At 43.4% G+C, this 16,549-nt stretch overlaps 1 protein-coding gene across 4 annotated transcripts in view; it reads right to left on the bottom strand.

Moving 5' to 3' along the window:
• UNC5D (unc-5 netrin receptor D) overlaps window positions 1–14,031 on the bottom strand; it is a 608,576-nt gene extending 594,545 nt beyond the window's left edge. For all 4 annotated transcript variants that reach the window (XM_059909243.1, XM_059909244.1, XM_059909245.1 and 1 more), the window contains exon 1: window positions 13,641–14,031. In XM_059909243.1, coding sequence (XP_059765226.1) covers window positions 13,641–13,743 — 103 coding nt within the window. In that variant the 5' untranslated portion in view covers window positions 13,744–14,031. The remainder of the gene's footprint in view (window positions 1–13,640) is intronic.
• Window positions 14,032–16,549: the final 2,518 nt, after the last annotated feature.

The following is a 16,549-nucleotide window of genomic DNA, read 5'->3' as shown; positions in this document are numbered from 1 at the left end:
ACAACCTGAAAACAAGCCTAATGTTACTGAGAGTAAAATAAATAAGTCAATTATGGTTTAGTCACAGCATCAAATATTGTACAGGAGGGAAGTGATTCAACAATAGTACATCCAATAACATAGCTGAAACCTAATACTGGGTGAAAAAAACAATCGCTGAAGACTATAATATAATTTAAGTATATGTCAAAAAGAAGCAAAAGTAAACACTGTTTAGGAATACATACATATGTGTTTAAGATAGTTTTAAAGGCCAGGAAATGATAAGCACAAAATTCAAGCAATATTACTTTTGAAGGAGAACCAGAGGGATGGAAGTTAAAGAGAGACATACAGATGAGTTGTGTTGATAATGGTTTATTAATATGGTGCTAAGTGCACAGATATCCATTTTAAATTGATTTTTTTAAACTAAACTCATCTGCAACAACTGGTCACAAAATGTCTTGCATTTGATTTCACAAATAGGGAACCGTTGGCAGTTGTGAACAGACATATTAGAAACATTTGCTTTATTTGGAATTCCTATGCCACATTTCCTAAAACAGCAAAGAGGCACCAGCTGTCCCGGCCCAACTCCTTAGTCAACAACAATGGTGCTGACTGGGGCCCTGCCCTACTCTGTAAGGAACTATACTGCCTTCATCCTTCCGACACCAAGACCAGTACAAAGTTATTAACCCATTCATAAATGTGATCACGTATCATTTACATCCTGGACCTAAGACATATTAGATGAGAATTAATAGGAATGTCCATTAGTGGGCCCCTGTGCTTTTGTTCAGAAGGGAAACATATGGTCCAACCTCCAACCCTGGGTTCTTAAAACTCTTCTCCATGATTATATAATGTTTCTTATTTAATCACATCTCTTTCATGAATATCTAAGTTCTTCCATCCTAGCAGGAAAAGTCTAGCTCCTAAAGACTGAAATGTTGAGTGCCATTATCCAGTTTCACTCATCCAAGTCATTTGAGATCCAACGTGGAAATATAACGCCTAATGTGGAGGGGTGTGCGAGGGAGAAACATGGGTGGTCACCTTTATCCCTTACACTTTGCTGTCTCTAAATCTCAAAAAAAAGATCAGTTTCTACATTTGCTCACAATCAATCCACCCATTACACCAGCGGCTCTCAGGCTTTGATTCCCAAACTAAGAATAACATGAGGAACTTAAAAAAATATATATCAGTGGATCCTCTCCCCTGAGATTTGGGATCAACTATTCTGAGATGGCTTAACTGTTCTGCTCTTGGCATCAGCTTCTCTTCAAAATTTAAATTACAAACACACGTATTTCTCTAAACGGGGGTTACATTAAACTTTTGGTGCTCATTTTTCAATCTACTATGCTTCAATAAAACTGTTTAAATATTAATCATCAATTTTAAACTTAAAAAGCTGATGGCCACACATATTCAAAGCACCTGTCTGTGTGATCGTCTCACCTAACCCCGGGTGACAACACTAAAGATGTCAGCCTTTCTGTGAGTTTGAAAAAAAAATAATGGCTTTGGGTGATGACCGGGAATTTGTAGCTTTAAAACCTAATCACCATTTCCAGCAGCAAGATCTTTCACTGATAACTGCTAAAAATAACCAAACCCTGAATATTTTGACAACTAATCTCCAAGAATCTGAAGTTTTCGACACCCTCCACATCTAACACTTTCCCAGTAAGGTGACTTCAACGTGAATAATCATCATTACAGAGTCACCAGGGTTTATATAAGCTTCAGCTCAACTGCAGGGATTGCATTTTACAAGTTATCATGACCATCAGAAATGCAGAACTCAGCTTTAAAATAAAGAACAATAGAGAATGCATGAGAAGAAGCAACTGAGGCTTTTAAAATTATTATCTTCACTCTCTTTGGATGCAGATGCATGGCCTTTTGAGGGTATCATTGGCAAGCTGCTGCCAACATCAAAAGTTTTCTGCGAAGAAGCGTAAGTCAATTGCTTGTGCACCTTTAAAATCTGCACCACCTAGTGGTCCTCTAAGTGGCCAACTACTGAATCCATTTGAATAAAACCACCGCAGCACAACAGACCTAGCATTCCAGCTGGAAAGTGTTACCTTCTCATCACACATGAAAACTCAGATTTAAACAGGGAAAAATGGAAATTGGAAGTAATTTACTTATCCAGATAAGAATCAGGAGTTGTGTGGCAAATACCATTCTAAAGTTATTTCCTTGGGTGAAGCATAAGGTTTCCTATTCTAATTCATGGCACTAACATCCCATAGTATGAGAAGAGAAGTGACTATCTTCATCCTATGTATAGATTTTTTAAAATAATTATATTTAGAAAGTATTTAGGGTCTGCTAGTAGATTCATACTGAACAAAATTGTTACCAAGGATGCAGAAGGTAAGTAATTAGAACAAAAGCTTGACTCACTGTAAATTCCATAAAAACACAAAATAAACCTATAATGTAGATATAGATAATGTAATATAGATAATAATATAATACAATATCCATTAGCTCTGCTACAATGAACCAACTTGAGCCCCTCAAATCACAGCCCCAACACTGTACGATTCAGAACAGTGCCAAAGATGAAAAATCTATCCTACTTCAAAGGTATCTAGAAAAATATAAACATTTTAAATAAAAGGAAAGCATCCTCTAACAGAAGTGTAAAATGATCAATAGGCTTTAGTCTTCTGGTATCATTCTTTTGATTACCTTGGTGCCTCTATCAATTGCTTTCGTTATTATGGGCCTGAAAAGGAGAAGGGGCAAGAACAACATTGAGAAATGAAGATCTGGGTTCGTGGGCAAACACTGACAGAAATGACCTCCTACAAGTCCAGCAAGCTATGCTGCTTCTCAAGACTTTGGTTGCCCATGTAGAGATTTGAGCTTCCGCTTAGAAATTTTAGGGCCCTTTCCAGCAATATAATTGTATGATTCTTCTTTACAAATGGCATAGAGAGGCACATAGAAACTCAGTGATCAAATTAGTGTTTTTCATAGGTTAAATAAAAGGCCACTCAAATGCTTTTGATCTTCCACTTTTAGACAATGCTCCTCAAATGCTAAAGGAACTTCTCTAGGCGGGAAAGAGACCAGCAACTTAAAACAAACTTGTACATATATAGACTACTATATCAAAACCTCATGGGAACAGCAAACCCAAAAACTACGATACACACACAAAAAGAAAAAGCAACCCAAACACAACACTATAGAGATGGTCATCAAATCACAAGAGAACAAAAGAGGAAGGGAAGACAACAGACAGTGCTCCTCCACAAACCTAGAAAAAGCTTTATAGGCAGAGCTCAAAGACAATTATTGAAAATGAGGGCCAACTGCCTCCCTGGATCCTTTCAATCTCTTAACAAAAGGTGGAAAAAGTCACTGACTTGAGACAAACTGGAAGGTGGAGTGCTGTATCTTGTGACTCTTGCTTAAACTAAAGGTGTTTTATTAAAATGATGTGAGAAGAGTTCAAATCTGGAAATTTAACCATGAGATAGCATATAGATGGTTTCTGCTAAAAAAGAAAAAGTCAGTCTAGCAACCATGGGCCCACGCACCCAATTGGGCAACACTGGGCTGCCGTGGAGGATTCTGGCCCCCGCAGCCCTTTCCCACTCATCTCGCTTCTGCTGCTGGAGCAGCATATGTATGCGTTAGTGTACAACCGCTGATTTAAGAGAAACCGATACATAAAATTACACTTCTTTTATTGATGATGCATTCTTGAAAACGCTTAAGCCAAGGCTCACCAGCCTCATTCCTGAAGTCCTACAAACTTGTCCTGAAAATTCTACTTTCAGAGTATTTGTTATCGAAGGTTTTGATGCCTATTTAAAATGCCAAGAAATGCTTCCTGAAATGATAAAAAAAATACCATGAATAAAAGGGTACTGAAAACAATACACAGCATCATAAAATGTTAGAGCAGGAAGGAGCTTTCACGATCATTTCGTTACTTCTTCTCATTTTAGAAATAAAAAGAACCAGAAAAAAAGTGACACATTGGAGGACACGTGGCCTTGAACTTTGCAGCCCACCACACTGCTGGAACGGGAAGGCAGTTTTGACTTGAGGAGGAGACAGGGAGCAAGAGGAGACTGAGAGTTGGGGGTTAGATGGGAGAGACCAGGGAGAAAGAAACGGGAGCACTCAAATTAAGAAGCTAACTTTCAAGTCAAAACTGTGTCTCCATCTCAAGTTTAAGTGTTATTAATGGCATTTAAATTAACAGCATAGAAGTTTAATGATGTAAGTTTTCAATAATGATGATATATGACATTCTACTAATACATAATACATACACACAGATATCCATGCATTAAGCACTTATCCCCTTGACAATTATTAATAATTGGCTGCACAAGTAATGGTGTTGTCTGATGCAGGATATGATACGGGAGAGCTGTCTTTTCACATTGCTATCCGAGACGGATGTACATTTCAAGCTGTCTGCTAAACTTGAGAAAATAGCCAATGGGTTTTAGTTTTCATTTTTGTATTTGGGGTGGGTGGGTTTGTTTTTTTTGCTTTTTTGTTTTTGTTTGCTCCAAGGTGAAAAAAAAATGACATTTTAAAAACCTTTCTTTAAAGCAAACCCCCAAACACTTACATCCCACCCACACACCTCACACTGACAAAACCTGTGAACCTCTTTCCTGCTTTTTTTTTTTTTTTTTTTTTAAAGGAGACAACTTTGGAAATTTCCTGATGCAAGCTGCTGGCAATCACTGTAGCTTCTGGTCCCTAGGCTGAGAGGGATACAAGGGTCACCTATTCGGATGAAGGACAGTTACAATTTCCTCAGCTCCTTTCAAAAGGCCTACAACACACATATTTCTCTGGCAAAGAACTTTATTTTGAGGTCTGTATTTTTTTCTATTTCTTTCTAAAAATAGATTAGATAATTCTTAAAGACACGTTGATGAAAATTATTATTGCAAGTCCAAATGCACTGTGCCACCACACACCTTCCAAATACCAATTAAAATACTTTAACCTTGTTCCGCGACTATATACAGAAAGAAAAAAATAAAGCACAAAGTTAATAATAAAGACAAGGTATTTAGAAAGCGATGCAGATTATGAAGCCAGTACTATATTTCTAAAGAGTGTTTGGTGTCTGTAATGACAACTTTAAAATAAAACTGCAGAACTAATTGTGATTTTTATTTAATGAACTAAATTTTAAATCCTTTGTTGTTTTTAAGAAAACATGGGGCTTCCCAGGTGGCGCAGTGGTTAAGAATCCGCCTGCCAATTCAGGGGACACGGGTTCGAGCCCTGGACCGGGAAGATCCCACATGCCGCGGAGCAACTAAGCCCGTGCACCACAACTACTGAGCCTGTGCTCTAGAGCCCACGAGCCACAACTACTGAGCCTGCGCGCCACAACTATGGAAGCCCACACGCCTAGAGCCCGTGCTCTGCAACAAGAGAGCCACTGCAATGAGAAGCCCGCACACCACAACGAAGAGTTGCCCCCGCTCGCCGCAACTAGAGAAAGCCCGTGCAGTAACAAAGACCCAACGCATCCAAAAATAAACTAAATTTAATGAATTAAAAAAAAAAGAATAGAAAATATTATTGCTCAGCAAGTTCCTCAGAACTTTTTCCATACCCCTTAGGCCATACCGCAGTATACCATTTTTCATATATTCACAATTTTACTTGCCTCAAACCACTGCTGCCACATTTCCTACCATCCCCTCTTCCAGATGAGACCACTTCTGTTCATAACCGTGAGAAACCTAACACCACATAAACCCAGAAGCCAACACGGTACCACTGATATTTTTTACTCATTTCTTTCTCTGTCACACGTGTTCATGTACCCATGCCCTGTCTCAAATATAATGTGAGCAGAATGGAATGTTGTATGGTCCAACTTAAGTGCAACCGATCTATTTGGTAATAAAATAGTATGACCTCATAGTCAAAAAGGCCCAGAAACCATTTGGACACTCAGCTTCTGGCCCTAGTGCTAGATATGGCTCTCTGTCTAGCCTTGGTTGAAAAAACCTCTAAACCTTAATTTCATCATCTGTTCAACAACAGGGTGAATGTAAAAATCCAAAACAATCCAAACTGTGAATGCACCTGAAAAATGTCGAATTCCATGCAAATGAATTATTATGCAAGAGAGCCATCCGTGATAGTGTCACATCTTGCACTTAATCATCTTTGTAGAATAATCTATCTAGGGACGTAGGCTTTTCAATCTGTTGGGGGGCGGGAATGTAAAATCCTCTTACAGTTATTTAATTTTTTCTGGCAACTAATTTTCCTGAATGTTTTAGCACCATATTGAGTACATTTTAGAAATGTTATCCTCAATATTATTTATACCTTAACGCAATAAGCTTAGAGTAAAAATGATTGTTGAGCATGTGCTATGGGACCAGCACTGCCAAGTGCTGGGTAAGTAACAGTAAGCATGACGGGCATTGCCAAGGAGACATAAGTGTCCAGCAGCAAAGAAGGACCCAAAACCTAGTCCCACACCATGTTGTGACAAGAATCCAGCTCCTTGGCGAGCGAGCACCCCTATCCCATATGAACATTCCTCTGTTTTTGTTTCTAACCAACTGTTTTTGTTCTACCTCTTCCTTAGGTGTAGCCTCACTCTCTCAATATCCTGAACTCGGGATCGTTTTTAAGTGCAGTGCCAGTCAAGAGATACAGTAAGATAAAAGGGGGTAGAATCTTAGCAAAAATCTGACTTTGGGCAAACTGTTCAACTTCTGGGGGACTCAGTTTCCTCTTTCTTACGGAAATGAAGTAGATGCAGACAGAAGTCCTCAATTACTTCAAAATAAAATCCAAGCCTTTGAAAATACCGCATCCATCTTTACAAATACTGGAAGCAAGACGCTATATTACATCAGAATGGTACTCCCAGAATGTCTATTTGTTTTGTGAGTAGCTCTAGGTTTTTGTGTGTTAAAACTGACATTTGTCTTTGCCTATTCTTCTACTGGCACGTTTACAATATTCTTACATAGAATTCCACTTCGTACTGGCTTCCAAGTGAAAATCAATATTGAAAATCAATAACAAACCCCCCAAAACTTGAATTATTGTCATCCATAACCCTGCTACTCAAAGTGTGGTCAGATGGTGTCATCTAGAAGTTTGTTAGAAATGCAGGCTCTCAGGCCCCTCTCCAGATTTACCAAATCAGAATGTGCATTTTAACAAGATCTACAGTGATTCAAAGGCACATTAACATTTGAAAAGCCCTGATTTGTGTGTTTCAAATATTACCAGCTTAGCTTTCATAACCCAAGATCATTGGCTTTCCCTTCCTCTTCCAGTAGGTTTTATTAAATTAAATTCAAATAAAGACGCTAACTACTAAAGTACTGTGATGAGGCAGAAACCACCAATCACGTGCAAACAACTCTAAAAGGTGTGCCACAAACTTCTTTAGAGGCAAATCTTCTAGTCCAATATTTTGTAAATACATTTGCTTTTATAGTAAGTGAGTAAAATCTATGAATGATATTAAACATAGTTATTCCAGTGTTGGTTGGACCCTTGAAATAGTCAGGATGACTTCTTCGCTTTAGCCTCTAGTACCTCCTTTGCGTGTCTGCCAATCACTTACCTTCTGGGATGTCTGCAATGTCATTTTCCCTTGGACTTACCTGACGGAGAAATTACACCATTCAATCAGCAAAACAATGCATCTTGTAAAGTCCATTCTGAGTCAAGTTCCACAGTGTTGTGGTGAAATTACCCCATATTATTCCTCCCATCCTTACAAGGCCAGGTTCAAGTGGAAACATACATTCAAGTGCCAAGGTCTCTCTTTCTGGGGAGGAAGGCTCTTCTGCATTTTATGAACCAGAAATTTAGGGGCAGAAAGTCAGTATCTGCATTAAGTGAGGCTGTTACTGACTTCCCTTGGAAGACAGCTTTTGGCTTCCAGCTTCCTTAATTAGGAAGGAAGCTGTCAGAAGAAACTGATCATATAGGAAAAATACAGGCCTCCCTGTACTCTTGTCTTCTTGGAAACAATATTAGGAAATAGTTTACACCCTGTTGTGGTCCGACATAAGCCGAGAAGAGTACTACGTGTTTTGGTTTCTACTTTAGCCCCATCAACACAACCCGAATACTTCTGCCCCTAATTTCTTAGTCCAGTGAAGTCCAGAGGGGGAAGGGGTGTTGAGAAAAACATATGCGGTCCACACTGTCCTACACACAAACCCACTTTCCAAAGAAATCCTCCAAAATCACAAGAGAGTGTGCAGTGGATTTCTCACGCGGTCCAAAGTGAATTCATTAACATCCGCCTAATTCTGAAAACTATCTACGCACAGCATGTGTACGCTCACAGTAAGAGCATACAACGCAATGTGGTACAAACAATTAAAAGTTCTTTTCAAAGTGGAAATGCAAAATAGAATGAATATCTATTTTCTGGAAATGAATCTAGCCATCTGCCTTGCAAGAGCCGCAGGAGGAGTACCCAAAACAGCAGAAACAGCAGCCTCTGGTGTTAACAATCTATTCTCAAATCTCACGCTTCACATTTCCCCGGCAAACAAGGCTAAAAATACAAGACAGGCAACAAATAGTCTCTTGGGATCTGCCATTCCACGGATGGCGTATTCAGAGTAATATTTTGTGTTGAAATTCAAAACTGGGGGGGAAAAGAAAGCAAGCGATCATATTAGAAGCTGGCACTCGGAATTTTAAGTGTGAATCTGATCCCAAAGTATATTAAGCTGAATGGTGAGAGGGTGGCTCTTTGCGTACAACATAAATCTCTGCGATGTATCTGAATACATTTATAGATTTATTTAAGCTCCTCTAAATTCTTCTCCGAGTCTCATAGTTATAGAGAGATAATTTTAGTACTTATGTCACCAAAATATCAGAGTCATTTTGTTTTCAGTGCAGTTTAGAAAAGCGTCTTTACTGTGGGCTCTGGAGTCAGACTGCATAGGTTCAAATCCAGGCGCCACCACATACTAACTCCGCGGCCTTGAGCGAGGTACTTACCTTCTCTGTGCAGCTCTTCTGCTATCTTCAAATCTTCAAAAGGAGGATAGTAAGAGTACTCACCTCAAAGAGTTATTTTAAGTTATGTTAAGTTACTTTAAGGATTATGTAAGTTAACGTGTGTAAAACTCTTTAGAGTAATGAATGGCACCTGCTAAAGACAGTCATTTCTATTATTATCTAATATTCAAGCAAGACTGCAAAAAGGCCGTCTCTTGGGGCTTCCCTGGTGGCGCAGTGGTTGAGAGTCTGCCTGCCAGTGCAGGGGACACGGGTTCGAGCCCTGGTCTGGGAAGCTCCCACATGCCGCGGAGCAACTAGGCCCGTGAGCCACAATTACTGAGCCTGCGCGTCTGGAGCCTGTGCTCCGCAACAAGAGAGGCCGCGATAGTAAGAGGCCCGCGCACCGCGATGAAGAATGGCCCCCGCTTGCCGCAACTAGAGAAAGCCCTAGCACAGAAACGAAGACCCGACATAGCAATCAATCAGTCAATCAATTAAAAAAAAAAATGCGGTCTCTTAAGGAAGAGGCATAATACAAAGAGTGGCAGCAACACGATGATAGGTCTCATGCCAGCGGTGGCCATGAAGCAAATGACTGGGTGAGCAAGTGTCTTTACCTAGAGTACGTGGCCAAGAATGACAGAGGTTAAGTCCCCCTTGGTTATTCGGTCATGCTGTTAGTTCATGAAGGCGGCAGAATAAGGAGGACAGAAGACAATGACACAGCTGGTCAGGTGGCACTGCCCAGTGTACGGGACAATCAGAATTAATGGCAAAGGTATAATCAAGGAGGGGAACACATCCGGGCTCTCTGTGAACATCTGTGCCTGCCGGTTAATCTTCCTTAAAGATTTATGGAATAAATCTTTCTTCATACACTTGGTCTTTGGGATTAGACTGTAACACCTATGGTCTGGGTCCCCAGCCTCCGTATTTTAAAAAGAAAGAAAGACCCGAGGGAGTGATATCAAATATTCATTATCTCCTGAACAACCAATTTCTTGTTAAACCTTGAAAGTTGGCAATATTTCAAGTTGGGTCCTTATTTGGTAGAAAGAAGGAGGATGATAAAAAGTTTACAAGTCATTGAGACAACAGACAGAAAAGTGCTTCTTCCCTAACTACTAAGACAGCAGGGTCTAGAACTACGAGACCCACTCAGTCATAGTTTTGATGGAACTCACGGAGGATTCCTGGGGTTCCATAGGTTTTCCCAACCTATGGGGTACCACTTAAGGAACCAGAGACCCACAGATGGGTCATTCAAAGAGTGAGGAAGAATGGAAGGCTGACATTACTATTTTTCGTAGTAAGATTATGAAAAAGGGTGACAGATGCTGCCACTATAGGGTCAGGTGAGAACAATGAATCTCTTCTCATCAGCTGAGATACTTAAGAGATTTCTTGAGCGGAACCCTTTGTCGGACAGGAAAAAAAGATACCACTGGACTGCTCAAATTGAGAGCACAACCCAAGAGTCACAAAAAGAAAAACCCACCAAGAAATTGCAAGAAAAGGCTCTTTTCTCATAGCCCTTTGGAGGGGAAGATTTTGGAGGAAAAAGAAACAGAATGTGGGGTGGCGGAGGCAGTAATTATGTTCGTTAAGGAGAAAGTGAACACAGATACAAAACTGCAGGAACGAGGTAGGTAAATGGATTTAAGTACGTGTAAACCATGCGACCCTATTGTGCCTGTTAAAACAAATGTGTATTTCTCTTGCCCTTAATGCATCACTATGGTTACCATAAGGAAGATTTCATTGTCCACGAAAATTTTTAAAAGAAGGAATTGTGTGAAAGCTCAGCCCAGCTAAGATCATCTTCCTCCCTGCCTTCAGACTGGGATATCTATGTACAGTATCTAACAGAGGAATCACAACCAGATCAACAGCAGTGCTCCTTTTTTTCAAAGAACAAAAACAAATCAGTGTGACAACATGATGTGGATTCAATTAGCACTTGGCAGGTCATGAATAACTTTTAAACCCCCTTCTTTTAACTTGGAAGGTGTTAAAATGTACGGTAATCATGGTACCCAAGTGCTTTCCTTACAGTAAGTATGCTATCCATCAAGAACATAAATCTCAAGAATTAAGTCTAGCTTACAAAGGAGGGAACCAGAACATGGGGCTCCTTGAGCCACTACTAGTTTCTGCAGGCAGGCCCTTGCCCCATGTATTTTCCTCGTTGAGGACATTCAAAGCCAATCATCTGAAATCTCGTTGCAATTTTCAGGAGGTTTTACATTAGGCATGGAGGGAAAGAAAACGGGGAAAAAAGGAGTTGGTACAATCATCTTGGAAACAAATAAATGATAACTAATTGTAAAGAAATGGCTACCGAATTGTTCAATCTTCTTATACAATCAAAGCAAATGGCATAATTCTGTCTATCCTGTTGTTTCGGGAAGGCGGAGCACCTTGGTTCAAACCAACGTGAAAAGGCTTGTGGAACAAAAAAACTATTTACTTGGATAAGTAAGAACACTGTAGGGCCAGCCGCAGAGAATGCGGTGAAACTTCTCAGCAAACATGTCCCCTGGGTGCATCTCATCGTGCTTTTAATGAGGGGGCACCTTCCTGGTCTGGGAGAACTTAAATAACTTTGAAACACACCCTTTGTTCTGAAAACCCTAATTGTGCCCACCTGTCCCAAGCCAGGTTATGTGGCTTCACAGATTTTATAGCCTGTTTACTGCTCATTTCTTGGGGAATCTCTGACAGGTGCTAAAGATAATAGGCTTCCTGCCCCAGAAAGTAAAATATTACAAGGGAAATATTAATCAGATGTACTACTCCAGTCCATGTGTCTTGAACATTACTATGATCTGTGCAAGACATTTGTTGTAAATAAGCCTGCGGAGTGTACAGTGTGTTTTCCAGGAGTCCTTTGAAGAACAGCTTGCAGACAAGAGGTGCTAGCCTTAGTTTCACAGCCAGCAAAACTCCATCCAAGAGGCTTTTGGCAGGTCCGCACCTCTTGTTTCAAGCTGGCTTCAAGACAGCCCCACCAACCAAATTCCAAAGGTCAGTATGTGGAGTCAGTCACTCTTAGGTATTCAGCATAGAAGAGCAAGTGGAAACTGAGACATTTAAATCAACACTCAGAAAAGGCCCGCTTTTCCCCCTAATAGTGTATTAAAAACAACTCAGAGCTGACTTTGTAAGGAGGCATTCTCTGTAGTAAATTAAATGGCTGAAGCTTGTGCTTCTCCCAGCGAGGAAAAGAACTATGCTTCACCATCACCCAGTGTGTGCAATCACTTGAGGCTCATTTTTAAACCCTTCCTGCTTTTTAAAAAGCCTGCTCCATTAAAAAAAAAAAAAAAAAAAACTTTTCAGGAAATGAAATGCAAATAGTCACTGAACAGGATCATAAAAGGGAAAAACCTCTATCCACTTTTCTTTTTTTAATTCTTCATTCCAGGCAGCACGACGGCTTTTAACACACCGTTAGCTTTTCTAAAAATGAGATTACACTGGTTTTTCTGTGATAGTCCTCAACCCTTTCCACCCTTTCCTGTCTCCCGGCTACTCACAATACGTTCAAGGTAGAGGTGAGGTGGGCAGATCAGTTTCACCCCTCGCCAGTCAAGCGTTAGGTAAATCATTTAAGGCAATTACAAATTCTAAGCCTAATGGATGGCACCTAGGCATAAAGAAAGGCAAACAAGAGCGGCAAGGAACAGCTTCCAGATATTTCCAGGGTAAAGCCACACTCCTCAAGCTACGTGTAAAACTGCCTCTGATCATCTTCAAAGCAAGTCCGCGGTTTTAACTTGACGCTCCCAGTCCTCGCTCAAGGTGGAGCTGAAACCAGGTGCAGAATGTCACTCTGCCGGAGTCCACAGGATCCAGGAAAAATGGGGTCTACGTTTCTAAGTCGGAAAGAAGCAGCGGTTTCCCAGCCGCTGAGGGGGCCCCGCGCTCACGAGCTCCCGGGCTGGAGCCGGCACCGGGCAGGGAGAGGAGGCGCCGGGTGAGCGGCCTCGGGCCAACCGCTAACCTGGCTGGGCACTGCCGGCGCAGTTAAACGCGGATGGCGCACGCAGCTCTCCCGAGCTCCCGCACACCGCGGCCTCCTCGAAAGAAAGCCCACTGCTGCCCAGGACCTCGGGCTGCTGTCGCCCGAGAGGTGTCGAGCTTCGCGGACTTGAGCCTGGGTGCTGCTCCCCCAGAGAAAAGGCGCCCTCTCCATTCAAGCGCACCCTACAGAGACTCTCATCACCCGGCGCCCCTCCCCAGGAACTCTCGGACACCCCTACGGGCGCCCACCCGTGAACGATCTCGCCACGGAAGGAAGTGAAGAGGACTGGGGGGAGCGAGACTGGAGTGGAGAGGTGGGGACTCCGGTCTGCAGGAACTGGGGAGGGCTCGGAAAATGCAGCAAAAGCGACGAGAGAAAAAGAAGAGTAGGGGCCTCGGTCCCAGCAACCTGTAGGACTGCGGCTGATCGCGAACTTGGGGTGGGAGACAGTGGTCCCCTCAGAGGTCCTCCGCCCGAGTCCCACCCCGCTGCGCTCGGCGCGCGGAGAGGTGCAGGGCGCAACTTGGGAAACCAACGCCATAGGTGCGGGTCCCGCTCGGTCGCCTCGCCCCCGGCTCCGCCGCCCGCTCGACCCCGCGCTTACCTCGGGCAGTCGCAGCCCCCGCCGCCCAGAAGCAGAGCCCCAGCCAAGGGAGCCACCGGCGCGCCCCTCCAGCGCCTCCTCTTGCGGCGGCCGCTCTCCCCATGCTGCTTGCCCCGCTCGGGAGTACGGATTCTCTTCCGCGCCCCGGGAGCCCGGGAGAGGCACGGCGAGCCAGGGGCCGAAGCAAGTGGGTCCCGGGGGTCTTCGGCGAGTGACTGCTCCACGGCCGCTCCCTACAGCAGCAGGGCAGGGCGCTCCGAGCCGCCGCGCGCTGGGCACCCAGAGGATGCGCGCGTCCCCATAGCCTCCCACGGCGGGGCGACCGCTGCCGCCACGGTCACTGCCCGAGTCGCCCGCCGTCCCTGCTGCACCGCTCGCTCGCGGCGCTCCAGCCGCCGCCGGGTTTCGGACTAGGCAGCGGAGGAAGGAGCCCGCAACGCTAATGAGACCCCCCCAGAGGCCGCCCCTTCCCCTCCCCTCCGAGCGGCAACCAATGAGCCGGGCCGGGGCGGGGCGGCGGCGGCGGGCGGCGGGCGGCGGGCGAAGGGCGGGCGGCGCGGGGCGGCGCGGGGCGGGGCTGGCGGCGGGGCGGGGCTGCCGGCAGGGAGACGCAGGTGAGCCCCGCGGCGGCTGCGCGCGCCCCCAGGTGCCTCCGCGAGCTCGGGAGCAGGACCGCCGCTGGACTTGCGGAGGTCACGCTCGCTCCAAGATGTGAGCAAAGCCTGCGGGCCTCTTGGAGGCGAACCCAGCGCAGAAAGATGTGGGCATCTCGGCAGACTGAGTCTGCTGCTTCCTGGAAACCACTGTTTCGTTCAACTTTGAGCCCTTTCACAGCCCTGCCCCTTTTGCTTCCATTTTTAAAAATCAGATCAGACACCACTCCAGAAAAATTCAAAAGAAAAAAAAAAAAAGACAAATGCCAAGTGGGAAAAAAATAGCACTGGAATAAACCCATTATTGCAACTAAGCTAAATGTGCATGCATGTACATAAAAAGGTGGGGAACTCATGGGTGCATGAGGGGTATGTGATCGATTTTTATTTTTTCTTTTTTTCCCCAATTCCCTTGTCTGCGGTCCTAATCATCCCGGAAGCCCCCAAATTTTCAGAAAGCTCTTTCGTTTCTGATGGCTCCTGTTTCGTTTAAATCTGGGCCCTGGCAATTGCCTTCCTCCTAAGTATCAGGGAAAGGAAGTCGTGCTGGGCCTTTGTAAGGAGAAGGAAAGACTTTTCTTAAAAGTGTGGTTTGTTTTGAAGAGGTTGTCAAATCTTCATTTCCCTGCTTGTGAAAGTACCTCCCGGTTGCCTCTTATTCTCCCATTTGCATTTAAGAGAGATTGCCTTGGGCCACACAGTTTCAGAGCAAACACACTTGGGGGGTTGGCCCTGAGTTCAAGGTTCCATAGTCAGAGCACCGTATTCGAGCCCCCAGAATGATGCCAGAACTCAGCTGGTCAGAATATGTGTCCCCTTTTGCCTGGTGGACCCCAATAGAAAATGAAATCTTGGTTTGAAAGAAAGACAACGTTCCCAACACCTCCCCACTGCCCACAGTCAATATCAATATAGTACTTGCAAAAAATCCATCTCTCTGGTCAAAGTGCCACCTGACCCGAAACACCTTTCTCTGGAGAATAAACAGTTTAAAGTGCGGTAATAGTTCTGGATGAGGTAATTGCGCTAAGTCGCTTTCTTCCTAGGAAAAAGAGGATGATAGGCAGAAAGATTGATTCCCTGATAAGCACATATGCCATCCCTCTCCTGAGTGCCACCAGACACGTGACTGTCAGCAATTGCTTCCTCCAGGCTTCTTACCCTCAATAAAAGGTTTGGGACCTGGTCAAGAAAACCAAGCTCTGGGGAATGAAGGCTTCAAAGCAAAGACTGATGTGGGGCGGGCTAGGGACTCGCCTGAAAATCTCTTTAGAATCTTGGTAAATGAGGGTTTTGTCCTTTTCCTCTGAGAAGGTGAATTGGGAATTAATCTACCAAATATGCTTTACCTGTCTTCTGGAAAATAGTCATTCATCCTCTGACTTTCTTTATTCTTCAAGACTATGTGGCAGTTATATCACAAATGAGTATTTTCTTAAAGAAAAAAAAAGAAAAAAGAAAGAAAAGGGAATGACTGTGTTTCTCCAAAATAGTATTTAAGTATTACGACTGTCTCCAAAGGGGAGCAAAAGTAAAAACAATTTTATTTTGAAAAAATATCTAGGAAATAGATGAGCTAATAAGGTTAATAGGTGAGATTAATAAGTCAAGTAAAATTGCGATGACAGTTGAGAGAGAAGGAAGGAAACTAAGAACCTTTGAATGCGTACCCTGCTCAAGGAATGGGATATATATATATATATATATATATATATAGACACACACACACACACATATACATATACAAATATATATTTTGTTATGCATATAAATATTTATTATATGTAATTGTTGTTGTTTTTTAGAGCAGAAGTGAACCCTGGAAGTCAGGTACTATTATCCCTGTTGGGCAGATAAGGAGAGTCAGGCTGAGTAGAGAAGTGATTCGCCCAAGGTCACATAACCAAGGGGCTGAACGTTAAGAATGAGGCACCAGGGACTTCTGTGGTGGTCCAGCAGTTAAGACTCCGTGCCTCCAGTGCAGGGGGCCCGGTTCGATCCCTGGTCAGGGAACTAGAGCCCGCACGACACAACTAAGAGCCTGCATGCCGAAACTAAAGATCTCGCACGCCGCAAGGAAGATCCCCTGTGCTGCAACTAAGACCCAGCACAGCCAAATAAATAAATAAATATTAAAAAAAAAAAAAGAATGAGGCACCAGTTTGCACAATTCTAAACCCAAGATGAAGTTTGAAGTCCTGTCCGTTCCATTGGGTTTTCCAGAGACAGACATTCTGCCTCACCCTCCTCAGTACT

The sequence above is a fragment of the Balaenoptera ricei genome, chromosome 21 (genome assembly GCF_028023285.1).
Source record: "Balaenoptera ricei isolate mBalRic1 chromosome 21, mBalRic1.hap2, whole genome shotgun sequence".
Classification (NCBI taxonomy): Eukaryota; Metazoa; Chordata; class Mammalia; order Artiodactyla; family Balaenopteridae; genus Balaenoptera; species Balaenoptera ricei.
Note: the sequence above shows the minus strand (reverse complement) of the source record. Positions and strands in the feature narration are given on the sequence as shown.